Source organism: Schistocerca cancellata, chromosome 1, assembly GCF_023864275.1.
Source record: "Schistocerca cancellata isolate TAMUIC-IGC-003103 chromosome 1, iqSchCanc2.1, whole genome shotgun sequence".
Taxonomy (NCBI): Eukaryota; Metazoa; Arthropoda; class Insecta; order Orthoptera; family Acrididae; genus Schistocerca; species Schistocerca cancellata.
The window spans coordinates 355314408-355334044 of NC_064626.1; the positions used below are offsets into that span (position 1 = coordinate 355314408).

The 19637-nt window shown below is 41.3% G+C and overlaps 1 protein-coding gene across 1 annotated transcript in view; it reads left to right on the forward strand.

Annotated features, from left to right (window-relative positions):
- LOC126174143 (CCR4-NOT transcription complex subunit 3) overlaps positions 1 to 19637 on the forward strand; it is a 98476-nt gene that overhangs the window by 71966 nt on the left and 6873 nt on the right. Inside the window, exon 11 of the mRNA XM_049921013.1 lies at positions 3426 to 3635. Within this exon, the coding sequence (XP_049776970.1) occupies positions 3426 to 3635 (210 nt within the window). The remainder of the gene's footprint in view (positions 1 to 3425; positions 3636 to 19637) is intronic.

A 19637-nucleotide genomic window follows, 5' to 3' on the forward strand; every position in this document is an offset into this window, starting at 1 on the left:
GGTTTGGTTTGCGTGCATCTGAAAGTTCTCTCATGATCACGACTCGGTTGTTCTTGTGGTCGGCAGTCATCAGTTTTGGAACCAGCTCAGCTTGCACTTTCCACATTGTCAAATTGTCACTAATGGTGTTGTATACAGTTGTTTTTGGAACATGGAGACACACTGTTAGCACCTGCATATATATTCCATTGTCAGTGTTCGCAAGATCCCAAATATGACACACATTTTCATAACTTTTACTGGTTTATGGCCATCCTGAATTGAATTCATTGTCCATCTTTTCCCAGTCCTCCTTAAATGACGTCAGCCATCTTGAAACTTGAGAATATGACAAAGCAGAGTCCTCTTAGACTTGCTGACTCTTCAACTACTTGTCAACATAACATTTTATGAGTATGGCACAAAAATTAATCATGTACTGGGTCAGAGTGTTAACTGCATTGTGCATCATACTATGTGCACTATCGAAAAGTTCACAGCAACAGCGGTGCAGATACTTCCGGAGCTTGTATCAAACTGATGTAGGCAGGGATGTAAAGTTAGTGTCTGCCCCATATACCTCAAGTGATGTGAAACTGGTACGAATAGGAATGCTTGGGAAAAACTGCATTGCGTTCCAAACATACCTTGTAAAAAGTTAAGAAAGGGAGTCATAAATAATAAAGGAAAGAAAAAAAATAAGAAAAAGGGGTCTATGAATTGAAAGGTGAGAATAATGAAGTAATTCAGTCATGTTAACGAAGATTGTGAGCATGTTTACCATAGTTGTTTGGCAGTCAAGGAGTAGCAGATAGCTCTCAAAGTTTGAGACCAAGTGACTTATTTTGCTTGAAATGCATTTAGAAAAGGTGAAGTGACATTGCGTTCATAATTAAGATCCCACTACAACACTATTTGTCAATCAGTACACACATGACACATCCCAGTCTTGCGGTTTTCGTTATCATCTGTAACCATACATTTCCAGATATAAGAATTTAGGTGTCAGTCTGATATGTTTGACAACTGTGTTCATGTTGGAGACTGATAGATTTAGTGTTGGACTAACAAGGAATACAGGGGGAAAATAGATTTGGAAGGCAATGTAATTACTGGAAGGAAGTAAAAAACACATGTGCACAGATTAATTTGTATATCTTCAACGTAAAACCTTGATCTGACAGCTTTGTTTAATATTACTGTATGTCAGATTGCTAACAACAAAAGAAAATAAGTAAAATGTTAAATAACATCAAATTTACAAGAGCACCCATTGACCTACTAGGCCCAACTATTTCAGAAGTGACAGAAATCTGAATGTATCGCATTAATTTTAATAAAAACTGTGATTCCTACTGCAGAGTGTTTTGGAAATGTAATCTAAGTAGTGAGTATTGTACATGGGAAAGTCTTTCGTACATCCAAAGCCAATGGTAGCGGTAACATGAATAGCCCCCCCCCCCCCCTTGAAACTGTGTGTGGGGACATTGGGGAGGCATGATGTGCCCCTCCAACACATTCAGCATTATGCGCATTATAGTACTGCTTTCTTCACAAGAATATGCTTGTATCATTTTCCAATTACGATAGGCATAGTATTTACTAAAGGGCGCATACACAAGTATGAGATAATTATTTTGTTTTCGTTAAGTGCTTGCAAAGGACACTCTTGGGAGTTATAAATGCTACCATGATTGCAATTACAGTGCAGAAAAGCCACTTTCATAAATTACACTTGAAATTTGGTGTGTGTTACGGTCTTCTCACTTGGTAGATAATAATGTGAGGAATAGTAGTGTGCATAATCTTCTCCAAACAGGTTACAGTTCAGTTCTATAAAATATCATTTTTTAGTCATGTTTACCTGAATATTTTCAACGTAGTGACAATGATCTTATAATGATGGCAACAAAAGTGGTATCGAGGTCTCAATCAGTGTAAAACTGATGACAGTAATAAGAAAAACCGGAAAAACATACAGATTATTCAATTCACAAAATATGTATACTGTGGAAGATTTTTCTCATCGTCATCATCATCATCATCATTTAAGACTGATTATGCCTTTCAGCGTTCAGTCTGGAGCATAGCTCCCCTTATAAAATTCCTCCATGATCCCCTATCCAGTGCTAACATTGGTGCCTCTTCTGATGTTAAACCTATTACTTCAAAATCATTCTTAACCAAATCCAGGTACCTTCTCCTTGGTCTGCCCCGACTCTTCCTACCCTCTACTGCTGAACGCATGAGTCTCTTGGGTAACCTTGCTTCTCCCATGCATGTAACATGACCCCACCATCTAAGCCTGTTCGCCCTGACTGCTACATCTATAGAGTTCATTCCCAGTTTTTCTTTGATTTCCTCATTGTGGACACCCTCCTGCCATTGTTCCCATCTACTAGTACCTGCAATCATCCTAGCTACTTTCATATCCGTAACTTCAACATTGTTGATAAAGTAACCTGAATCCACCCAGCTTTATCTCCCATACAACAAAGTTGGTCGAAAGATTGAACGGTGCATAGATAAGTTAGTCTTGGTACTGACTTCCTTCTTGCAAAAGAGAGTAGATCGTAGCTGATTTTTCTGCTACATAGTTTTTTCACTTGCTTTAAAAAGAAGAAATGGTGTTCCACAAGCAATAGATTATATAAATTTAATTCACAGTTGTTCAAAGTTGAATAAAATTGACAGCCTATTGCCAACAATCCCAGCCTCTTATGCAGTAAGAACTCATTTTGCGTAGTTCCTTGCATGCAACTGACCGTTTAAGTTTCAACTTTAAGTTTTGATCGTGAAACCTCTCACAGTTTGTGTGATTGGTACATTGGTTATTTATACAATATTAACTTTAGCAGAATGTAATTTCTTTTTTCCTATGTAAAAAAACTTCTATCATTTTACCAAAAACATTTAATTATAGTGTACTTGTAGAGCATATTTGAAGATACAGAGGATTGGGTTGTTGCCCATCAGCCCAGATTTCACTGTATCTTGAGAGCCAGTGTGCCCTTATTAGCCATTTAGCTTGGTTTGTTCTGCCTGTCAAAGAAAGAAAAAAACATATATTGCCTTCATAATCTTGTGGATTAATGTAAGATTAAACTGCTGTTCATTAATTTGTGAATGTATAGCAAGTAATTCTTTAAAATTTGTATGTATCATTGCAAAAATGTTAAATTAAGGTGTAATTTTGTTGATAAACTCCGTAAAAATTTCAACATTGAAATTCACAGTTTCATGCATCCACTGTTTCATTGATATTTACCTCATTGTCATCATTTTATTCTGTCTTGAACAATAACTGGTTGAGCACTCTTTTGAGTAATTTATTTAAAGACCAGTTTCATAACCTATTCTGTGTTAGGCCAAGGGCAAATAGATGCACTTTTCAATATACTGTATGCAAAAACAACTACTAACAATACTATTTTTGATTACTGCAGACTCCGTTGCCACATTCGGACACTGTGGAATTCTTCCAGCGGCTGTCGACGGAAACGCTCTTCTTTATTTTTTATTATATGGAGGGAACAAAGGCACAATACCTAGCAGCGAAGGCCCTTAAAAAACAGAGCTGGAGGTTCCATACAAAGTACATGATGTGGTTCCAGCGACATGAAGAGCCCAAGATAATCAATGAAGAGTATGAACAGGTATGACTGAAGCTCTCGTCTGTATAAAATATTAAAATCTGTTGACAACACTTGTTTTGTTTCAGTATACAAATTATTTAGTAAAAAATTAGTATTCATTAATAATATCACTTCTAACTTGTGTTGCCGTGCGGGATTAGCCAAGCGGTCTAAGGCGCTGCAGTCATGGACTGTCCCCAGCAGAGGTTCAAGTCCTCCCTCGGGCATGGGTGTGTGTGTTCGTCATTAGGATAATTTAGGTTAAGTAGTGTGTAAGCTTAGGGACTGATGACCATAGCATTTAAGTCCCATAAGATTTCACACACATTTGATATATATATAAAAAAAGAAAGATGATGAGACTTACCAAACAAAAGTGCTGGCAGGTCGATAGACACACAAACATACACACAAAATTCAAGCTTTCACAACAAACGGTTGCTTCGTCAGGAAAGAGGGAAGGAGAGGGAAAGACGAAAGGATGTGGGTTTTAAGGGAGAGGGTAAGGAGTCATTCCAATCCCGGGAGCGGAAAGACTTACCTTAGGAGGAAAAAAGGACGGGTATACACTCTCTCGCGCGCGCGCGCGCGCGCGCGCGCGCGCGCGCGCGCGCGCGCGCGCGCGCACACACACACACACACACACACACACACACACACACACACACACACACACACACACACACAAAAAAGCAGATATATACAGAGGCAAAGACTTTGGGCAGAGATGTCAGTCGAGGCAGAAGTGCAGAGGCAAAGATGTTGTTGAATGACAGGTGAGGTATGAGTGGCGGCAACTTGAAATTAGCGTAGATTGAGGCCTGGAGGGTAACGGGAAGAGAGGATATATTGAAGAGCAAGTTCCCATCTCCGGAGTTCGGATAGGTTGGTATTAGTGGGAAGTATCCAGATAACCCGGACAGTGTAACACTGTGCCAAGATGTGCTGGCCGTGCACCAAGGCATTTTTAGCCACAGGGTGATCCTCATTACCAACAAACACTGTCTGTCTGTGTCCATTCATGCGAATGGACAGTTTGTTGCTGGTCATTCCCACATAGAATGCGTCACAGTGTAGGCAGGTCAGTTGGTAAATCATGTGGGTGCTTTCACACGTGGCTCTGCCTTTGATTGTGTACACCTTCCGGGTTACAGGACTGGAGTAGGTGGTGGTGGGAGGGTGCATGGGACAGGTTTTACACCGGGGGTGGTTACAAGGATAGGAGCCAGAGGGTAGGGAAGGTGGTTTGGGGATTTCATAGGGATGAACTAAGAGGTTACAAAGGTTAAGTGGACGGCGGAAAGACACTCTTGGTGGAGTGGGGAGGATTTCATGAAGGATGGATCTCATTTCAGGGCAGGATTTGAGGAAGTCGTATCCCTGCTGGAGAGCCACATTCAGAGTCTGATCCAGTCCCAGAAAGTATCCTGTCACAAGTGGGGTACTTTTGTGGTTCTTCTGTGGGAGGTTCTGGGTTTGAGAGGATGAGGAAGTGGCTCTGGTTATTTGCTTCTGTACCAGGTCGGGAGGGTAGTTGCGGGAAGCGAAAGCTGTTGTCAGGTTGTTGGTGTAATGGTTCAGGGATTCCGTACTGGAGCAGATTCGTTTGCCACGAAGGCCTAGGCTGTAGGGAAGGGACCGTTTGATGTGGAATGGGTGGCAGCTGTCATGATGGAGGTACTGTTGCTTGTTGGTGGGTTTGATGGGGACGGACGTGTGAAGCTGGCCATTGGACAGGTGGAGGTCAACATCAAGGAAAGTGGCATGGGATTTAAAGTAGGACCAGGTGAATCTGATGGAACCAAAGGAGTTGAGGTTGGAGAGGAAATTCTGGAGTTCTTCTTCACTGTGAGTCCAGATCATGAAGATGTCATCAATAAATCTGTACCAAACTTTGGGTTGGCAGGCCTGGGTAACCAAGAAGGCTTCCTCTAAGCGACCCATGAATAGTTTGGCGTACGAGGGGGCCATCCTGGTACCCACGGCTGTTCCCTTTAATTGTTGGTATGTCTGGCCTTCAAAAGTGAAGAAGTTTTGGGTCAGGATGAAGCTGACTAAGGTAATGAGGAAAGAGGTTTTAGGTAGGGTGGCAGGTGATCAGCATGAAAGGATGTGCTCCATCGCAGCGAGGCCCTGGACGTGCGGGATATTTGTGTATAAGGAAGTGGCATCAATGGTTACAAGGATGGTTTCCGGGGGTAACGGATTGGGTAAGGATTCCAGGTGTTCGAGAAAGTGGTTGGTGTCCTTGATGAAGGATGGGAGACTGCATGTAATGGGTTGAAGGTGTTGATCTACGTAGGCAGAGATACGTTCTGTGGGGGCTTGGTAACCAGCTACAATGGGGCGGCCGGGATGATTGGGTTTGTGAATTTTAGGAAGAAGGTAGAAGGTAGGGGTGCAGGGTGTTGGTGGGGTCAGGAGGTTGATGGAGTCAGGTGAAAGGTTTTGTAGGGGGCCTGAGGTTCTGAGGATTCCTTGAAGCTCCGCCTGGACATCAGGAATGGGATTACCTTGGCAAACTTTGTATGTGGTGTTGTCTGAAAGCTGACGCAGTCCCTCAGCCACATACTCCCGACGATCAAGTACCACGGTCGTGGAACCCTTGTCCGCCGGAAGAATGACGATGGACCGGTCAGCCTTCAGATCACAGATAGCCTGGGCTTCAGCAGTGGTGATGTTGGGAGTAGGATTAAGGTTTTTTAAGAAGGATTGAGAGGCAAGGCTGGAAGTCAGAAATTCCTGGAAGGTTTGGAGAGGGTGATTTTGAGGAAGAGGAGGTAGGTCCCGCTGTGACGGAGGACGGAACTGTTCCAGGCAGGGTTCAATTTGGATAGGGTCTTGGGGAGTTGGATCATTAGGGGTAGGATTAGGATCATTTTTCTTCGTGGCAAAGTGATACTTCCAGCAGAGAGTACGAGTGTAGGACAGTAAATCTTTGACGAGGGCTGTTTGGTTGAATCTGGGAGTGGGGCTGAAGGTGAGGCCTTTGGATAGGACAGAGGTTTCGGATTGGGAGAGAGGTTTGGAGGAAAGGTTAACTACTGAATTAGGGTGTTGTGGTACCGGATTGTGTTGATTGGAATTTTGAGGTTTTGGAGGGAGTGGAGCTGGAAGTGGGAGATTGAGTAGATGGGAGAGACTGGGTTTGTGTGCAATGAGGGGAGGTTGAGGTTTGCGGAAAGGTTGTGAAGGGTGAGTGAGTTGCCTTTCTGGAGGTGGGAAACCAGGAGATTGGATAGTTTTTTGAGGTGAAGGGTGGCATGCTGTTCTAATTTGCGGTTGGCCTGTAGGAGGATGCTCTGAACAGCTGGTGTGGATGTGGGAGAGGAAAGATTGAGGACTTTTATTAAGGATAGGAGTTGACGGGTGTGTTCATTGGCTGAGTTGATGTGTAGGTGAAGGATTAGGTGGGTGAGGGCAATGGATTGTTCGGTTTGGAACTGGTATAGGGACTGATGGAAAGAAGGGTTGCAGCCAGAGATGGGAAATATAAGTGTGAGGCCTTTGGGGGTAATGCCAAATGTCAGACAAGCCTGAGAAAATAAAATATGCGAGCGTAATCTGGCTAGGATGAAGGCATGTTTGCAGAGGGAATGTAAATAAAACTTAATGGGGTCGTTGTGGGGGTGTTGTGAGGGTGACATGGTATTAGAAGGTGGAAAGTGTAACATGAGGTTAAAATGAAAATAACTGGAGAAAGTAACTGGAGATCTGTTGTGAAAAAAGGCGAAGAAGTGTTGGTAATTTCAAGTTGCCGCCACTCATACCTCACCTGTCATTCAACAACATCTTTGCCTCTGCACTTCCGCCTCGACTGACTTCTCTGCCCAAACTCTTTGCCTCTGTATATATCTGCTTGTGTCTGTATATGTGTGGATGGATATGTGTGTGTGTGTGTGTGTGCGCGAGTGTATACCCGTCCTTTTTTCCCCCTAAGGTAAGTCTTTCCGCTCCCGGGATTGGAATGACTCCTTACCCTCTCCCTTAAAACCCAAATCCTTTCGTCTTTCCCTCTCCTTCCCTCTTTCCTGACGAGGCAACCGTTGGTTGCAACCAACGGTTGCCTCGTCAGGAAAGAGGGAAGGAGAAGGAAAGACAAAAGGATATGGGTTTTAAGGAAGAGGGTAAGGAGACATTCCAATCCCGGGAGCGGAAAGACTTATTTTAGGGGAAAAAAGGACAGGTATACACTCGCGCGCACACACACACATATCCATCCACACATATACAGACACAAGCAGACATATTTAAAGACAAAGAGTTTGGGCAGAGATGTCAGTCGAGGCAGAAGTGCAGAGGCAAAGATGTTGATGAATGACAGGTGAGGTATGAGTGGCGGCAACTTGAAATTAGCAGAGATTGAGGCCTGGTGGATAACGGGAAGAGAGGATATATTGAAGAGCAAGTTCCCATCTCCGGAGTTCGGATAGGTTGGTGTTAGTAGGAAGTATCCAGATAACCCGGACGGTGTAACACTGCGCCAAGATGTGCTGGTCGTGCACCAAGGCATGTTTAGCCACAGGGTGATCCTCATTACCAACAAACACTGTCTGCCTGTGTCCATTCATGCGAATGGACAGTTTGTTGCTGGTCATTCCCACATAGAATGCATCACAGTGTAGGCAGGTCAGTTGGTAGATCACGTGGGTGCTTTCACACGTGGCTCTGCCTTTGATTGTGTACACCTTCCGGGTTACAGGACTGGAGTAGGTGGTGGTGGGAGGGTGCATGGGACAGGTTTTACACCAGGGGCGGTTACAAGGGTAGGAGCCAGAGGGTAGGGAAGGTGGTTTGGGGATTTCATAGGGATGAACTAAGAGGTTACGAAGGTTAGGTGGACGGCGGAAAGACACTCTTGGTGGAGTGGGGAGGATTTCATGAAGGATGGATCTCATTTCAGGGCAGGATTTGAGGAAGTCGTATCCCTGCTGGAGAGCCACATTCAGAGTCTGATCCAGTCCCGGAAAGTATCCTGTCACAAGTGGGGCACTTTTGTGGTTCTTCTGTGAGAGGTTCTGGGTTTGAGAGGATGAGGAAGTGGCTCTGGTTATTTGCTTCTGTACCAGGTCGGGAGGGTAGTTGCGGGATGCGAAGGCTGTTGTCAGGTTGTTGGTGTAATGCTTCAGGGATTCCGGACTGGAGCAGATTCGTTTGCCACGAAGACCTAGGCTGTAGGGAAGGGACCGTTTGATGTGGAATGGGTGGCAGCTGTCGTAATGGAGGTACTGTTGCTTGTTGGTGGGTTTGATGTGGACGGACGTGTGAAGCTGGCCATTGGACAGGTGAAGGTCAACATCAAGGAAAGTGCCATGGGATTTGGAGCAGGACCAGGTGAATCTGATGGAACCAAAGGAGTTGAGGTTGAAGAGGAAATTCTGGAGTTCTTCTTCACTGTGAGTCCAGATCATGAAGATGTCATCAATAAATCTGTACCAAACTTTGGGTTGGCAGGCCTGGGTAACCAAGAAGGCTTCCTCTAAGCGACCCATGAATAGGTTGGCGTACGAGGGGGCCATCCTCCCCCATTACGACAGCTGCCACCCATTCCACATCAAACGGTCCCTTCCCTACAGCCTAGGTCTTCGTGGCAAACGAATCTGCTCCAGTCCGGAATCCCTGAAGCATTACACCAACAACCTGACAACAGCTTTCGCATCCCGCAACTACCCTCCCGACCTGGTACAGAAGCAAATAACCAGAGCCACTTCCTCATCCTCTCAAACCCAGAACCTCTCACAGAAGAACCACAAAAGTGCCCCACTTGTGACAGGATACTTTCCGGGACTGGATCAGACTCTGAATGTGGCTCTCCAGCAGGGATACGACTTCCTCAAATCCTGCCCTGAAATGAGATCCATCCTTCATGAAATCCTCCCCACTCCACCAAGAGTGTCTTTCCGCCGTCCACCTAACCTTCGTAACCTCTTAGTTCATCCCTATGAAATCCCCAAACCACCTTCCCTACCCTCTGGCTCCTACCCTTGTAACCGCCCCCAGTGTAAAACCTGTCCCATGCACCCTCCCACCACCACCTACTCCAGTCCTGTAACCCGGAAGGTGTACACAATCAAAGGCAGAGCCACGTGTGAAAGCACCCACGTGATCTACCAACTGACCTGCCTACACTGTGATGCATTCTATGTGGGAATGACCAGCAACAAACTGTCCATTCGCATGAATGGACACAGGCAGACAGTGTTTGTTGGTAATGAGGATCACCCTGTGGCTAAACATGCCTTGGTGCACGACCAGCACATCTTGGCGCAGTGTTACACCGTCCGGGTTATCTGGATACTTCCTACTAACACCAACCTATCCGAACTCCGGAGATGGGAACTTGCTCTTCAATATATCCTCTCTTCCCGTTATCCACCAGGCCTCAATCTCCGCTAATTTCAAATTTCCGCCACTCATACCTCACCTGTCATTCATCAACATCTTTGCCTCTGCACTTCTGCCTCGACTGACATCTCTGCCCAAACTCTTTGTCTTTAAATATGTCTGCTTGTGTCTGTATATGTGTGGATGGATATGTGTGTGTGTGCGAGTGTATACCTGTCCTTTTTTCCCCTAAAATAAGTCTTTCCGCTCCCGGGATTGGAATGTCTCCTTACCCTCTTCCTTAAAACCCATATCCTTTTGTCTTTCCTTCTCCTTCCCTCTTTCCTGACGAGGCAACCGTTGGTTGCGAAAGCTAGAATTTTGTGTGTATGTTTGTGTTCGTTTGTGTGTCTGTCAACCTGCCAGCACTTTCATTTGGTAAGTCACATCATCTTTGTTTTTAGGTATATTTTTCCTTCGTGGAATGTTTCCTTCTATTATAACCATATCATATATATATATATATGCTGACTTTGGTGTTCATAGTCCTCCATTGCTCTGAGGAAACTAGTTCTTGATTTGATGATGTGAAATTGTAACTATGCGTAACCCATGTGTCAGATGCCAGATAGTGGGTTTTGTTTGTAGGTAGTTGTCCTCTATCAAATTGTAAATGCAGTTATCCCAGCCATATGGTAGATCTTATCTCTCGGAGTAGTTTTCAGACAGACTGTACAGGGCAGCAGGATTCGTTGAATATATATATATATATATATATATATATAATTATATATATATATATAATTTCCCCTCTCTACCTTGTGACAGGCAGTTTCTTTGTGGCTTCCTGTAACCAGTCTTTCTTTTTTATCTTTTAAATGAAAATCAAATGACAAATGATGATGTGAAATTGTAACAGTAAATCTAATTTTTTTATTTGTGTCAGTAGAATCAGATTACAAATTCAGAGAAAGAAAACAAAGAATAGTGTATCAGACAAAAAATTTATAACAGAAATTACATATTACAAATTGCAAAACACAGAGTGTGACTTGAACTAGTTTTGCCCTAAAGTGTGGAACGTCAATTGCTTTATGAGTTTCTGACATGAGGTCATCTAGGCTGCGCTTGGTGAGGCAATAAGGACAGGAATGTGTGTTGGCTTGCCTGGACCTCCCTAAAATTGCATGCAGTAGATAATATTGTACATCACCATTTCACAAGATTTGCTTTGCATCTTGTTATTCCTATTCCAAAGCCTTTTAATGGATTCTGAGACTTCCCAATTTTCATGATAGCCAAGGGCTAATTCTTCTAATGGTTCAATCCAGTTTTCATCCTTAAAAGGCAACCACATATCCTCTTTAGGCTGACTTTGGTGTTCATAGTCCTCCATTGCTCTGAGGAAACTAGTTCTTGATTTGATGATGTGAAATTGTAACTATGCGTAACCCATGTGTCAGATGCCAGATAGTGGGTTTTGTTTGTAGGTAGTTGTCCTCTATCAAATTGTAAATGCAGTTATCCCAGCCATATGGTAGATCTTATCTCTCGGAGTAGTTTTCAGACAGACTGTACAGGGCAGCAGGATTCGTTGAATGTGACATAGCTTGCTTAATGGGTGCATGGTTTAGCAGCCCAGAGTGAGGCTACCGGTTTCCGCTGATTTTCATTTCTGTGTTGATGTAGTGCTGTTTGTATGTCAGGCCCCTGTCTAGGGCAATACCCAAATATCTGACATGAGGTCAGTGCTCCAACAGTGTTTGCCTTCACGTAACCTGGAGTGCTCTTGACACTTGCTTGATGTAGAGACGCAATGTGCAAACTGAAGTGTGGGTTAGGCTCAAGTTGGTTCCAGATATACTATTCTTCAAGCCTGTCAGTGTTATAGTGAGTATCGCTTCAGCCTTATGAACCACACCGCTTTGGATACCCAAAGCTTGGTCATTAATGTATATTAAGTTTGTGGTGTCATTCAGTAGTGGTTGTTATTTGGTATAAATATTAAAAACTTTTGGGCCAGTACACTGCCCTGATCTAGGTCATTTTTCTGTCTTCACAGGAATTCACAAATACCACATAGTTTTCTCAAGCTGGCCTCCTGTAGCCACAGTCAAATTGTAGTCTTTTTGTTGCAATATAGATAGATATTGTGCGTCAGGAGTGTGAGGGTACAGTATCATAGGTAGTGGAGAGCTCTATGAATGCCACACCCATTATTTTACAATATTCAATGTCATTCTTGATGAACTATGTGAAATGTCATATTTGTAAAGGGGTCATTTTTCCTGTGCGTGTTGTGTGTCTTTTGGCACTTTGGATAAGTCAATAAAATTTGATACAGGATTGTGGCAAGTACAGTCCAATTAAAATTAAAAAAGAAAAAAGAAAATGAGCGAGTGGCATCGGAGGCCCCATCTGGGGAAGTTCGGCCACCAAGTAGAAGTCTTATTTTAGTCGACACCACATTGGGCAACTTGTGCGCCGATGATGAGGATGAAATGATGATGAAAATTAATTGATAGTTGACAGTTCTCATTGTAGCTGGTTTCGTCCAATCATAATGCTTATGTCATGACTAAATTGTGTGCCATTGCCAAACTGCCACAATCAATATGTCAGTTCACTTTCACTTTCTTGATGTGTTTAGATTCCAAATCCTGGGTTGGGCTTTGTTACTTCATACTTCATCACGCATGACAGCCACACCAAAACACACACACACACACACACACACACACAAACTACTGAATCCTTTCGCACAGGATGCGGTTCAGCATGACGTATACAGTTATTCTAATCCCAGAGATCAGCTGACACTAGATAAGTTTTGCATGACATAGTGTGAAGCCAAATTTTCGGAAAGGTGCAATGAATTGTTGCAACTGGGTCCAGAGACGTAAATACCGCAATTGTCTGCAGTGCGCTGGCATAGGAAAGCGGTTAGTGTATCAACCAGATTTGTGGAAGGTCATATTTCTGACATTTTTCCACATCATTTTCATCATTGTATTGACTGTTTTATTCACCCTTATTTTTCTTCATATCATTATTTTTCCATTTGGAACCTGCTTGTGTCAAGTATAATCCGCAACCATGTGACAAGCAGAACTGCTCATTGGTTGGTAATGCGGCAGCCTGGGTAGCCATTGTGTGCCAGGTAACTATTGGCAGTGATAAATTTCAGTTTGCTTTTACAACTGAAATTGGAAGTTTTCTGTTTTGAGTTTGGTCGTAGATGTTAGCTTTAAGTGCTGTGGACAAAGCAATTGTGATTCTTGTTCTCCTGCAGGTTGGTGCTCACCATTTTCTCTAATACATTACAGTTCACGAGTTTGTGGTTAAGTCATTAATCACTTAAAATCAGCTGTTGGCATTTCTGTTTCCATTGTACCTTGTGGTGGTCACTTCCAACATTGCTCCTTCTTACATATTAGCAGCATTTGTAAAGTGACCTGCCATGTTTATGTGTCATCTATAACCAAGCAAAACTGTAGCAGCATGTGACAGATGTAAACTATCAAGTAGTTTTAATCAGTCTATAGTTATCCTTTCCCATACTGCCATTTGGAGTCTTCATGTCGCACAGAAACTGAAGCTGCAGCCAATTTTATATTACTGGTGTGCCTCAAATCATCTGCTTCCATAGGACTCAAACAAGTGGTGCCAAATGCTCACAACAGTCAAGTGGAACCACTATATCCGACATCTCTGCAAGCATCAACTTACGGGAACACAGTAAGTTGTCATGTATTGGTGTACCACGTATGCCTGTTGTTTCATGTTCAAAACACTTTAATATGCACAAAGTTGTTACATTCAGCTATTTTTAATTGATTCCGAGTGTATTTTAGCTTATGGACGTGAATTTATGCCATGAATCTATTTTTTGGTTAGTTGTTATCGCTACTGTCACTAAGATGGAAGAGTGTCTCCTGTATAAAATGTTTTTATAGAGGTCACTGCTTGCATTTCGAAAATTGTACTTGGCTTCACTCACACTTACAATACCTTAAAATTTGTCCTCAATGTGACATCATTCCACACTCCATAAACCACCATTTGAACCACATCAACCAGTTTGTAATGTACAAATATCACATTACTACCTTCTTATTCCATTTACAAGTGGTGCTTGGGAGCAGTTTTACTGTCATCGTTGTTGAAGTAGTTAGCATGTTCCTTCAGTCGTTTTTGAAAATGTGTTCTTCAGACTTTAAAAACGAGCCTTTATGTGACCTGCATTTCTTTTTCATAGCACTTCCTTAAGTAGATTGTTTTGATATTTCTATTACGCTATGGCACTAGCTACAGAATGCTATAATTGCCTCTCCCCCTCCTCCCCCCCCCCCAAAAAAAAGAGAGGGGGGGTGAAAAACCTGTGCACCATAAAACTTCCCCTGCAGATTAATTAGAACTAATTATATTTGCACAGTTATAACCTTCTTTCCTTTTCTACTGACCCTGAAACATGCCTGTTCACTTTGATAAGTTTAATCAAATTGATCACTTCAGTGTCAATGAACGTCCTTACAGTCCATCAGAAATGTTAAGTACATGGTATGACACAAAAAAAGGAGACAGATGCTACACATTTCTGTACTTGCCAAATATATCTACAACTCTACCATGCAAGTCACCATATATGTGCGTATATTTGGTCAGTGGTAGTACCCATTGAAGTCGATTCCACTGCTCATAATAAGGAAAGAAATAGAGGAGGAAGAAAAAAGAAACTAGTGGCTGTGTTGGCTACCTGCCCCATTTCTTGCTCCCGCTCCAGCACTACACAGCCTTCTATCTCACCAATGCAGTGATTAATCTTTTTGTATGTGTGTGTCACTTGACATGGTACCCAATGAGCCCATTTTTCCAATAGTGTAAAGATTCTACATCTTTATTCTGCAAGTCATCTTGTGGTGTGTGGCAGAGTTTCGTGGACAATTGCAGATTGTAAACTGCGGCTAGTGTTCAACTAATGCGCAATATCATCAATTGTAGGATTACAATAATCACCAATTGTTTTGCTCACCTCTCTGTTTCCAATAGTGAGTAGCTTACTTGAGAGCTCTTCTTTGCAGACAGATACTTGTCCACTACTTTATCCACCCATAAATTTTTATTGACCAAGGCAGCTATCACCATACTGCAGCTGCATTCTCTGAATAGACTGCACAGCTTTAGTCCCTCCAGAATACAGAAAGCAGAAGTTCCCTCAGTTAAACCTTTTGTGCCAGAGAGCAGGGCACTCTAATGAAATGCTTTGAAATCACTATGAATAGAACTATTCAGTGAATCAAGACAGCTAACGCACAAGAATGACAATAAAAATAAGGCATGTCATTGGTGAGTCAGCCCTGTAAACATGTGGAGCAGCAGAAAATGGCATTCCACTTCTTGACTTTCCCTAATAATATGTCAAAGGTCCAGTTTTATGACAAACTATCTAATAAAGTATATGTGGCAGCACTGTGGAATGGGACCATGGTTAAATTACACCTCACAGCTACAAAACATCTTGAAGTTGTGGTTCCTACTGCCTTGAGCTGGAACCTTGTTAGTTTCATGAAAAATATTGATTAATGTTTTTTTATATATGTTTAGCTGATACTACACTAGCATTGTTTTTGGCATTGAACTTTACCCAACTATACCTCACTTTTTATTCATGACAAATAAATAAACAGTACCACACAAAGTTTGAAGGAGTTATAACTATAACAATAAGCACATCACGGCACAGTAAAACCCAATGAAAGTAGTTGCATTAATTTGTTAGTGATATGCAAAACAGTTTGTTGGTTTCAGTACAAGCTTCTGAAGGCTGTCTAATACAAGTTTCAATATTTTGTCATGTGTCAGCACTAGTTGTAGTTGTGGTTGCATAGGAGACTGCTGTTAACTTCGTTGTCTCCAAGGGAAGTAATCTGTGTGATTGAAATCAGAAGTGTTGTTGGTCACTAAATAGATCAGTGGCTCTCAATTCACCAATCTCGCTACTCATAATTCAAGTAACTTCACACTACCAGCTTCAAATGTACCACACATCATTTGTTTGGATCCATAGTATTGTTAATGGATAACATGCCTGTCTTTCTTTGTACTATTTTATTGCTTGGTTTTTAGAATGATAATCTTTGTTGTACATTGCTGCCAACCAAGTGTGGGCATGTGAAATACTTCATCTGTTGTTTTCTCACAAATGATGAATCGTGTAATATTTTAACAGGCTATTGTTTTTACTTCAGATTTCAGTTCTTTACTACTTTGTGAATTGCTTCAGTGAAATAAGATGTGTTCAACCTATAGAAAATGTATCTCTCTCTCATTTGTGGTGAATCTTAATTCCTCCCAGCCATTTTTAAACTATTGGAAAATTTGGGCTCATTGTAACTCTCTGGAATTAGCATTTAAACAGTTAAAATCTGCCTCGCATGTTATTTGTTTGAATGTGTGTTTAGTAGACAGTTAACTGATGCAGTAACATTCTAACAGAAAGCTATGTTGTACCCAAAACTTCACATTAAACATGATAGACATAGCCTGTCAAGATCATTGTTGGGAAAGCGAGCCCCCGTGCCTCCAATTAACAATAGTTAATTAATATTACTACCATTAACCCCCTCCTTAACAGTACATGAAAATCTTAACACATGATAGTTTACATATTTGCCACAAGCAAGCAGCTAAATATTTAACCCTAAAACTTAACATTGCACCATCTAGAGAACTATATTTTTAAATGTCTTTGTATTTTGGCTACATTCATGCCTTCTCAATATTAAAACCATGTAGATTGACAGAAGTTCTGTCAAGTAGTCTTTTGTCATTAAGTGAACCACTCTTTTTTTCTTCTGTCCTTATTGTTTTCTTATTTATCTAAATGAATTCTGTCTCAGCTCCTGTCATTTTTTATGCCTCCTCATTACCATATTGCCACAAACTTGTTGTAATGTTAAAATCTTTTAGTAATCATTTCTTTCTCATGTCCATGATGCTTCACCAACCCCCCTCCCCACTACTTTGATAGAAGTGTCTTTCGAAGTCGACCCATTTTGTGCAACTTCATCTCTCATTTATCCTGCAAGCTTTTTAATAAGAAAAGCAAAATCATTTTTCTTTCCAATTTATGTTGATGTGTGTAAATTCTGTAATTCAACTATTCATGTAAAAATGAAGACTCACCCACTCCTTTCTTAAGACTATTTACTTGCTGTAAAACTCAATTTAGCACTAAGCTAATTCTGCATGATTACTTCAGTATTCTTCTAAAGCATAAATTACAACAGTAACAACCAATCTACTTTCTTCAGACACCTGTAAGAATTGTGTTGTGATCTTCAGTCCAAAGACTGGTTAGGTGCAGCTCTCCATGCTACTCTATCCTGTGCAAGCCTCTTCATCTCAGAGTAACTACTGCAACCTACATCCTTCTTAATCTGCTTACTGTATTCATCTCTAGGTCTCCCTGTACAATTTTTACCCCCCACGCTTCCCTCCAGTACTAAATTGGTGATTCCTTGATGCCTCAGAATGTGTCGTACCTACCAATCCCGTCTTCTAGGCAGGTTGTACCAAAAATTTATTTTCTCCCCGATTCTGCTCAGTACATATTCATTAGTTATGTGGTCTACCCATCTAATATACATTCTTATGTAGCACCACATTTCAAAAGCTTCTATCCTCTTCTTGTCTAAACTATCGTCCATGTTTCACTTCCATACATGGCTACACTCAGTACAAATACTTTCAGAAAGGGCTTCCTGACACTTAAATCTATACTCGATGTTAACAAATTTCTCTTCTTCAGAAACACTTTTCTTGTAGTTGCCAGTCTACATTTTATATCCTCTCTACTTCAACAATCATCAATTTTATTTTGCCTGCCAAATAGCAGAACTCATCTGCTACTTTAAGTGTCTCGTTTCATAATCTGTTTCACTCAGCATCACCTGGTTTAATTCAATCACATTCCATTAACCTCGGTTTGCTTTTCTTGATGTTCATCTTATAGCCTCTTTTAAGACACTGTCCATTCCATTCAACTGCTCTTCCAAGTCCTTTGCTGCCTCTGACAGAATTACAAAGTCATCGGCAAACCTCATAGTTTTTGTTTCTTCTCTCTGAACTTTAATTCATACTCCAAATTTTTATTTTGTTGTCATTACTGCATGCTCAGTATACAGATTGAATAGCCTAATCTCACTCTCTTCTCAACCACTGCCTCCATTTCGTGCCCCTTGACTTTCATAACTGCTGTGTGAATGGTTTCTGTACAAATTGTAAATAGCCTTTTGCTCCATGTGTTATACCCCTGCTTACCTTTAGAACTTGAAAGAGAGTATTCCAGTCAACATTGTTAAAAGCTTTCTCTAAGTCTACAAATGCTAAAAATGTAGCTTTCCCTTTCCTTAACCTATCTTCTATGAGAAGTCGTAGGATCAGTATTGCCTCCCACACTCCTGCGTTTCTCCTAAACGCAAAGTGATCTTCCTCAAGGTCAGCTTCTACCAGTTTTTCCACTCTTCTGTAAAGGATTCGTGTTAGTTTATTACAACTGTGGCTTACTAAACTGATAATTTGGTAATTTTCACAATTTCCAGCACCTGCTTTCTTTGGAATTGGAATTATAATATTTTTCTTGAAGTAAGAGGGTATTTTTTGCCATGGGTGGCTCTTCCAAGGCTATCAGAAGCTCCAACAGAATGTTGTCTACTGTCGGGGGTGCATGTGTTTGCGTGCGCATTTTAGCTCATAATAGGATTAGTCTGAAAGCCAGCAAGTTTCCTTTCTTTATGTGTGTGCCTGATTGAATGCTTCTGGTTTTTGGTGAGCTGTCACTTTTATTTCAAAGTATTAACTCCAATGAAATATTTGTTTCAATTTGTGAAACAATACAGCCCAGTGTTCCTTAAAGTTTCTTATTTCATGTTAACATTACAACGCATGTTTATCCATGGAAATTACCCTGTTGTCAACAGTGCCATTCATAGTAAACATTGAGTGAATGAGATGTTGTGGTGTTTAAGATTCCATACATGTATGCAGTTATGGAAGAATATAGATGAAAACACTGTCTTTGTTTATGTTTTCTGTGATTCCCCTATATCAACTTGGGAAAATGTCAAGTTACGCTCTCAGCAAGGCAATGGCTGATTTTCTTCTCCATATTTGTCCATTTGAGATGGTACAATATCTATAACTACTTTAGTAGTATGTGTTACTTTTAAAATTGTGATACAATTTGATTGGTGTCTATATGTACAGGTAGGGTTACGTCTCAACCTTTCATCATACTGCTGTCATTTGATTTCATTGGTAATTTAGATTTGTGGTGTGTAATCTAGCTGGCTATGTCATGAATTGTAGTGCAGAATTATGAGTAGTGATACAGTTTTGTTTTAAAGCTATATTTAGTGTGACAGAAACTACGTGAATAAACTGGTCCCTGTAACACAAGAAAAAATCAGAAGAGGAACTATTAAAAAGTTACTTCACAATTATCAGTTTTCGTCTCAAAGCAGTACTGAGTGTGAGAGAAACTATAAAAGTACCAGGTCCCTGTAACCCAAGGAAAAATCAAAAATGCAACTTATAAGGCTGCTAAAAAGTTACTTCACAAATGTGATGAAACACATTTGTGAAACAACTTTGCCAAATTTTGAATATATGTTAGTTGGAGGCAGATAATTTATATTT